Source organism: Fukomys damarensis, unplaced genomic scaffold (assembly GCF_012274545.1).
Source record: "Fukomys damarensis isolate Sample0158 unplaced genomic scaffold, DMR_v1.0_HiC HiC_scaffold_17, whole genome shotgun sequence".
Classification (NCBI taxonomy): domain Eukaryota; kingdom Metazoa; phylum Chordata; class Mammalia; order Rodentia; family Bathyergidae; genus Fukomys; species Fukomys damarensis.
This window is the reverse complement of record NW_022900929.1, coordinates 41040181-41048957: the sequence shown is the minus strand read 5'-3', so window position 1 is coordinate 41048957 and position 8777 is coordinate 41040181. Positions and strand designations below refer to the sequence as shown.

Here is an 8777-nt window from a genome sequence, read left to right as displayed (position 1 = left end):
CTGAGCCCGAGGGGTCGGGGACGCGCGCGGGGGGAGAGGGGCCAGAGTCCCTGGGCCTGGCTGGGAGCGGGGCGACTCTGAGAGGAAGGACCGCAGCGCCCCTTGGGGCTTCCCGAGGAGCCCAGGTAACCTCACCTGACTGCCGGCCCCCCGCGGGAGGAAGGGCAGCCCGGAGCAGATGCGAGGGCGAATGGGGAAGGGTGTGAGTGGGCAGCTGATCGCCGTGCATCCCTCACCTTTCGCTTCTGCCTTCGGGGAGACAACCGAGATTCCTTTTCTGGATGGAGACGCCAGTTGGGGGAGGGAGCTTTTTAAAGACAGCGGGGCTGAGATTGAGATTGCCGTTTGAGACTCGGAGGGTCCAGAGCCAGGGTGAGAAGGCCGCAGGAGAGTCGTTTCAGGCTGAAGCATAACCGCAGGCGTGAAGCCTCCTGAGACAAGGGCTGGAGGAAAGTGTGTAACTGCGCCTAGCAACGAGGTGGTCCCGGTTAAAGATCCTACTTCCCCAGCACAAACCCGGATCCCCTGCCGTTTCTGTTTTTATCTTACTAATGAGAAAGGGGCGTAAACTTCAGGTCGGCATGGTCTAATCTGAATTTAAGAAGACTCCTTATTCTGCTAGCAGCCTCTCCCCACCCCCCACTTTCCTTGTCCAACCTTGGCTTTTCCTCCCTCAATGAGCAATCCTGGTTTCTGTTCTTATTTTTACATTTTGTTGTCAGTTCTGTCTAGAACAACTCTAATTGGTCGCTGGAATATCGAAAGGATCACACCAAACCACTAATTAGCTCAGAGGTCAGTTTTAGGAGACACTGCAGTTGGAAGTATTTCATATAAATGTACCGAAAGCACTGTGAGGTAAGAAGTTGTCATCCTTTATGCAACTGTGAAAGGGTTGATAACTAGTTTTAGGCATATAATTCAGCTTTAATTATCCATGGGGATCATAGTGCACATGTGTATTACAGAAGACCACACCACAATGGATTTTCAATTGTGGAACAGCCAAGGAAGTTGGGTAGCTGGGGAACCAGGGTCTGGGAAAAGGGTTGCAGGGTGTGGGCTCGCATCCACTCACATGCACTTCTACATAGATGGTTTTTAAAGACATGACGCAAGCTCTGGTATCAGAGGAATCACCAAGGTCTTCTCCTAGGGCTGAATCCTTTACCCAGACGTTCCTTTATTCTTTTCACTGGATGAGTAAGAGTCCACTAAAAATGGAGAAAAGTGTAGGGTATAAATAGAGCATTGGGTGAAGACAGATATTCTTGTTTCCTTCTGGGCGTGGAGAGGATACAAGGGTAGGAATAAATTGATATCTTATTGTCCAGTTGGCTTTCTGATGGAATATAGGACCCCAAATTAAACTTGGTGTGCTTTGCTGGTAGTCATACTCAGAGGAAAAAAAATCTCAGACAAGGAGAGAAAAGTGAGGAAGTCCCAAAGGAAGTCTGCCTAATATATTTAAATATCCCACAATAAGCTACAAAACTTAAAGTCATTATGTTCTATACTTTTGCTTTCCCAAGGCCCTAAAGATAGTGACCCTAAAGACATAGATTGCAGAACAGTACACTTTGAAAATTCCCATGGTACAGTTTTCAAACACTAGGGTACTGAATTGTCAGCTGTCCATTAAATTGGTAGGAAAGTTCTTTCCAGTGGCTTTTACTTGAAACTCATTCTGCAATATTAAAATAGAATTTAGGTGAATAACAGTGGAACTCATAGAGTAAACCTTAGTGTTCATTAGACCATGTGGGTGTATTCATTAAAAATACAGACATGGGGCTCCCATTTAAAATGTGCTAAATTAAAATCTATGCAAGTGAATTTTAAGTGCCTGTATTATTAATGTTTTAATCACTGACTCTGGTAACAACAAAATTTTAAGAATGTATAGTACTTCCTTCCATAAGTACTGGTGTAGGAGTGAATTCCAGAAATCAGGAAATCCCACCTCCTTTTTTCATAGATGTTAAAATTGACCCAAAGTTTAGGTGGCTTGCCTAAAGTCATATAAGCAACAAGGAGAAAAGATATGAAGGAACTGACATAGAGTCCTTGAGAAAACAGTTAAAACAATTTAAAAGGCTGAAGAATATAACCTTTGAGGTTAGAAAAGGGAATAGAGGTGTCTTGGATCATGGAGACATCATCACTTGCAAGCACCTAAAGAAAAATAATTCCTGGTTTGTCCAACCTTGCAAATCCATGTCTTAGCAGTAATATCTTTTAACTGGGCAGGAAAATATTCTCCACCTCTAGTAGGAAAAACTGAAAAATCATGTAGTAAAGGGCACTGCTGAATATTCTAATTCAAAGGTGGAATGTATTTTCTAAGAATAATCCCATTTACTACAGGTGTATCTGGGTTTGATTTTATCTTTATTCATGCCTATAATTTCATTCTTTTTCAACTATAGATTTCAAGGTAAACCTTTAGCTTTACTGCTTCAAATATTTGGTAAGTGAAACTTCAGTGGAACTTTGTGTGCTGTAAGAATCGAGGTTAATGTACTCTACTGGAAAATAAATTCTTGGGGCCGAGAAGACGTACCTCATACCGTAGTATCTTTAGCGTCATAGAAACAACTCTTCACAAGTAGCTATGCTGGCTTTCCATTCCTCTCAACTTGGGAGATTTTGGTCCCAGTTCTCCTCCTGACAGTAGCAGCATACAAGTCAGAGAGGGAAAAGGAGTTCCTTTTGTCAAGTAAAAATCCTTAGCAACCTGAGGACAGCCTGGACCCCTCAGTAGAAAGTGTCCTTGTTAACTTCCAGCCCTTCTGCTCTCATTCCCATTTTCTCCCCCTGGCTGTTTTCCCAACACCTGCTAAACTAGTCCGCAAATGCTGCTGGGCTGCCACATTAGAGAGGTGGCCTTAAAGAGCTGATCACAGCCCTGGATATATCTCCCCTGGGAAGTACCAGCATCTGTAGTCTTCTGGGATTTGTGTGACTGGGAGAGACAGCAACCTATTTGAGATCGGTCTCTGTGCTAAAGTCCTCAACATTTCATTCACAAACAAGCTAGGATTAATCAAACTTTATCTCTCTCAGTGGCCTACTTATGTCTGTTTCCTAATGAAATGTCACATTGTCATCTAAAGGGGCAAACGACCTATCTTGTGAGTCTTGATTATAAGAGACAGATGAAATCTACTCTTCCTACAAAGTGAATGCATGTGTGTGTGTGTGTGTGTGTGTGTGTGTGTGTGATTGTGTGTGTTTCCTGCCCTATGTTTAAATGACAGCTCAAATGCTTAGGGAAACACAATTAGACAAAAATGTATATAAAGTAATACAGTGGACCATTGAGTTATGACTGGCCTAGCATATGAACAACTTGGTTTATGACCAGAATTTTAGTTTTAACTTACTGACAAAGTCTTGATTTATGACCTGAATGCCAGCCATTTGTGTTTCCAGATGGTCTCAGATACAGATTTAACCCTCAAGAGTTATAGAAGGAGCATTACAACATCCTTTCCTGTGAGGGGTTAATTGAAGAATCATGTCTCTCTAAGGACACTAACATCTGATGAAAGAAAGTGTGGCCTAAAATTATACAGGAGAGAGATTTTGAAGGCAAATGACCAACCTTAGTTACAACCAGCCCTCGGGAAGAAATTGAGTTTGTAAGTCAAGGGATCCATTGTATTTCCAAAGGAGATAAAGTTGTCCAATCTACTAGTCTTAAGCAGCCTTCAACATGTGGCTTGCCTTGTGAACCAGGACTAACCAGAGTCTGTTCTACAATCTCACAGACCCAATTGCAAAACTGTATGTTGCCCCAAGAGACTGTATACCCAAATGATGGGGAAATCTCACAACTTCTACCTACTAGTCCTTTGAATAAAAGGGTATGTTACCCTTTAAAAAACACACACACACAAGTACAAATTCCTCATTCTTTACCTATCTTGTGTACAGAAAATATACCTTTGTGTAGTAATATCTCAGATTAATGTACTATGCCATTGTGACCAAGGCAGATTTGTGAAATCACAGCAAATAAATTAACACTCCATTAAGAATCAAATCAGCCCTGCTGACACGTAATCTTTGTCATTTTTGTCAAGTTGTGATTTCCATTCACATCCAGAGCTTCCCAGGGGGGCTCATTAGACCTGCAGGGAGAGGTTTCTTTGAAGTCAGTGCTATTCAAAAGTCATTCAGCTACAGTGCAGAAGAGCCTGCCTGGGGTCTGGGCAACCACCTCTTCATGCTGTCATTGTCGCTGTCCAGCCAGAGACCCAGCCATGCAGGATATAGCTGGGATCCCTGCTGAGTGCACGTCCAGTCTGTATAAAAGAGATGAGGAAATTGCAGGGGAAATGTGTGGGCAGGACCTACTCCTGACAAACTGTTAAGCTTGGGGAATGTATTCCAGTCCCCACATTGGTTCTTCCCACACTTCTGCCACTTCAGAGTGTGCTATTGAAAGTTAAAGTGGAAGATTGATTCCTCCTGGTGTTTTCTGCCAGCAGCTAAGATTATAATATGGAACTGGTGTGGAGGACCCAGAGGAAACTTCTCTACGATCCACAGCATCTTATCAAGGCCCTCCTTGCTCTTATAACCTTATGTGGATTCTCTTGGCTCTGTGGTATCTTGACCTCCTCAAATCTAGCCAGTTTCTGTTTTTTGTTTTGTTTTTTTTTGGTCAGGACTCCAAGGGCTCCAGCATCACCCAGCTTGACTTCTGCTCACTCTCAGGCACCAACATCAAGCCTGGTTTGGAGATTCTCTTGTGTCTGCAGCTGGGGTAGGACTTGTCACTGACCACATCCTCTTGGACATTTGATCTGTGTCAGCATCCTCTAAACTTCAGGAGACAACATCAAGTTTATCATCGTTATGTACTCACCTTTTCAGCTCAACTGTGCATTGTTCTTGTCACATTGTTCACACCTGGAACTCACCTTGAATCCATATCTTTGAGCCTCTCAACCTAACCCAACCCTGCCCCTTACTACGCCTCCATATAGGAAAGTAATTCAATAAAGGAGAGCACAGCAAAGTATTAATAACTGATAACTACTTAATGTATTATCTTTCTCAGAGGAAGTATCCTCATGTAAGTTGTAAAGCTTCCATATCCAAAGAAATGAATTTTTTTAGGTAGTTTTCAAAACATTATGTTAAAGACATGAATAGCTATTTGGAGGCAAGAGACACTCTAAGCCTTCCTAAAATGATACCACACAATCTCTTCCTTCTCTTATTGGTCTATAAAGTGTCCCTATTTATGAAAATACAGGAATCATACAAATGCAATGTTTCTCAAATGTTACCACACCTTACAGTCACCTGGGGAGCTCTGAAAATTCTCAGTGCCTAAGCTATACCCCAAACCAATTAAATCAACATTTTTGGAGGTAAGACATAGGCATTAGTTTTTTTTTTTTTTTAATGAAAACCACTCCAGGTGATTCCAGTATGGAGTCAAGTTTGAGCAGTAGTGTGATAAATATACATCATTAACACTTAGGCACAGCTGCCCTGCAGAACTACGATAAAATAGTCTTTCTCTGTGGTGATGAGAATGATGCTTCTGGACACAAAGCCAGAATTTCATTCTGCAAATGTGTTCATTTGGTCCTGTAAGTACTTAATGTAATCCATACAGATTAAGTAGTTAGTTGGTAAACTGCAAATACCCATCTCATTTCGTCTCAGTCCACACCTGGCCATTTGGTCCTCTGTATTCCCATTACAGGGCCATGTGTGTATTTAATGAAACCACTGCTTCTGATTACATCTTTTATTCAGAGAACAAGAAGAACAGCCCATGTATTTTCTTCTCCAGCATCACTGTTTCTGTCATGGTGTCAATAAGTTATTCTACCTCATGCAGAAGTACAATGCTCCTTCATTAAGGTAAGAATAAAACTCAAATGTTATTGTTTATAATTAAATTTTAATATTGACATACCTACAGGACAGATATTTTCATGAACACCATGGAATTTCTCATATTAAATACTTGTTACTAGACTCTTAAAATGTCCATCGTGTAGCTCGTATTAGTGAACAAGTGGTGACAATTGGTATATGCAAGGGATCACTTAAGAGCTGAGCTAGCCACATTTTTGTCTAATTTCTCTAACCCTCAAGTCTGCAAAAGGGAAGGTGATCAGAAAGCCACATGTTTAGACTTTATTACTCTGTTACTGCTAGTGGAGTAGGGGACACTGTGGGAAGGAGACTCACTCCTTCTTCATGTTGATGTTGCTACAGCTATATCCTCTCAGTGCATTCATAGTTGATCTTTGCACATGTATATGCTTGGCCCTGTCATTTATCCTTTAGTTCTGTAAAAATTTATTCATTGCCTCCTGGGTACCAGTGGAACGCAATAGCAAGCAAATGACCTTGCCTTTGATCTCATGGAGCCTAAAATCTGGTAGGAGAGATATATATTCTATTTAATCCAATATTAATTACTCAAATAGTCTAAATACTAAGGTGCAATGTTAAAACTGATAAGTAACTGTGAATAGATAGCTCTGAGTTAGGCAGACCTGGGGTTATGATGAAGCAGGGAGGGCTGACCTCCTCTGTGGAGAAAGGTCAGGAGGTGAAAGGCATTCCATAGCTAAAATGAAAGGAAGAATGAGTGAACTGAGTGATAGGAAAGGAAGAAGGGCATTCTGAGCTGGAATTACAGTAGTAGACAAGCCCTAGGATGGGAAAGAGTAGCACATGCAAATAATTGCACAGTCTCTATGATGTAGTGCAGGGGGAGAGGTTTGAGGCAAGGCTGGGGAGGCAGGAAGGGACTGAGGACCTTGTAGGAAGGGCAAAAACATTGACATTTTTCCTAAGAGCCATTTGAAGGCGTGTAAGAGGAGCATGGCACGATTAGGTCTGTTTTCTAAAGCACAATCTATTTGCATTACAGTGAGATTAGATTGAAGACTGGCAAGAGCAGATGCAAGGAAAGGCTTGATGATACTCCCACCACTGATCTGCTTTAATCAAAAGACATCCTCATGCACTTACTTCCCGCCACTGAGGACTGAGTCTACACCAAAGGAACACCTCTAGATGAACCATCTGCTGCCAGGTAAATGAGTTGGATGACTTCTCAGTAACCATCCCAATTTTGTAATATTCTTTAATTATGTAGGGGACAAATGTGCCCTGACTGTAATGGTCAGCATAAATAATTCCACACTTGGCTGAATCTAAAAGAGAAAGTACTAATTGGGATGCCACGTTCAATTTATTCTCTCTGGTGCAATAAACAAATTGTGCAAGATAGACCTCTGGTATCTAACAATTTCATAGAAATGATAAGAATAGGCCCTTCAGTTAGAGAGGCCATAACTCCTGTGCACCTTCTCTCTCTTTCTCTTGCTTCCTCTTTCTCTCTTTTTGCATTAGAAACACAGGTTTTATAGTTTTCATCCGAGGCAAGAGTTAAATCCAGATGTGGGTGAAGCTCTTTGTAGGAAGAAGAGGGTGTTGAGACACAAATATTCAGAAGTTTCTTGAGACTTCAGCCATTCATTTTTTAAAGATAGTGTAACTACTAAATAGGACTAAGAAGGGCCCGGGATTTAGCTCAGGGATGCTGCCGCCTGCCTCACAAGCTCAAGGTCCCAAGTTCAATCCCCGGTACTCCCCAAGACAGGACTAAGAAAACTAATACTGCTGTTAATAAACAAATCCTGAGCAGAGCAAAATCAAAGGTATCTACTTAAAAAAATATAAATTTCCTTCAGATTTGCTGCTATAACTCAAACTATTTCTGAATCTTCTCTTTTGGAATTGTCTTTAGAGCTCCTTGTTAATATGTGAGAAAATCCTCATTACTTGAGAAACCATATTTCTTTTTTAGTACATGTTGTATGAGCCAGCTTGATTATCCAACTTATCTTCATTAGTGGGTTCTGAAAATATAGATTTTAATGAGTCCAAATTTAAGAGGGGGAAAATGATGATTTGCACCTGCATCATGTAGTTTCTTGGCAACTGTGAGCTGAGATCGAGGTTCCTTCTATGTCTCCAAATTATGAGTTGGAAGGTTTCTTTTTTTGCCATTATAACCAATGACTGTGGCTATTTAAAAAATCAAATCCCCCTTCAAGGAATGGGTTTGCCATTACAGAGAGTATTTATAAATATTTGCACCAACACCAGAGCAAATCACAATAACCAGTGGGCAGATTCTGAAAATTTGCTATATGATGTCAGAATGCTGTAATGTGTGCAATGCTTTTCTAGGTGCAGTCCCTGCTTTGAAGTATAATGGTTATTTACACTGGCATGCTCACATGTGTGTGTGTGTGTGTGTGTGTGTGTGTGTGTGTGAGTGTATGTGTTGGTGGGCTACAGCAGGAATCCACATGGGTTTTTGATAAATAGACAGGTTTGCTGGACAGGTTCACCTTTCATTCAAAGTGTTTTTCTAGGGCCGGAAATGTAGCTCAGTGATAGAGCTCTTGCCTAGCATACATGAGACACTGGGGATTTCTCTAGTGCTGAAAAAAAATGTATTCCCTAATAGTATTACTGCAACAACCACCTCAACAATACCATCACCTCACATTTGCTGTCCACCTCGTATCTTACCATCTTAGCATTTTCAGAAGTTTTCCCCCCTAGATCAACAATTTAATCCCTGATGTGTTATTTATATAAAAATGCAAGTGTTATTTTAGCTAGGAAACCTTGTAACTATATTCTAAATTATTATCATACATACTTTACATTTATCTTTTAGAACAGTCTTTAAAACTTTATATATATATATATATATA

At 41.0% G+C, this 8777-nt stretch overlaps 1 protein-coding gene and 1 long non-coding RNA gene across 4 annotated transcripts in view; one reads left to right on the top strand and one right to left on the bottom strand.

The window, feature by feature from the left end:
• Window positions 1-618, bottom strand: part of Gjd2 (gap junction protein delta 2) — a 3909-nt gene extending 3291 nt beyond the window's left edge. The window contains exons 1-2 of one of the 3 annotated variants that reach the window (XM_033765029.1): window positions 550-618; window positions 136-443 (exon numbers count right to left, since the gene is read on the bottom strand). In XM_033765029.1, coding sequence (XP_033620920.1) covers window positions 136-411 — 276 coding nt within the window. In that variant the 5' untranslated portion in view covers window positions 412-443; window positions 550-618. Of the gene's footprint in view, window positions 1-135; window positions 526-549 lie in introns of those variants that run through there. The other 2 variants (XM_033765028.1, XM_010624620.2) reach the window with 2 other exon arrangements.
• LOC104862571 overlaps window positions 23-8777 on the top strand; it is a 20054-nt gene continuing 11299 nt past the window's right edge. The window contains exons 1-4 of the long non-coding RNA XR_780366.3: window positions 23-125; window positions 4677-4774; window positions 5782-5889; window positions 6914-7078. This is a non-coding gene — a long non-coding RNA (uncharacterized LOC104862571). The remainder of the gene's footprint in view (window positions 126-4676; window positions 4775-5781; window positions 5890-6913; window positions 7079-8777) is intronic.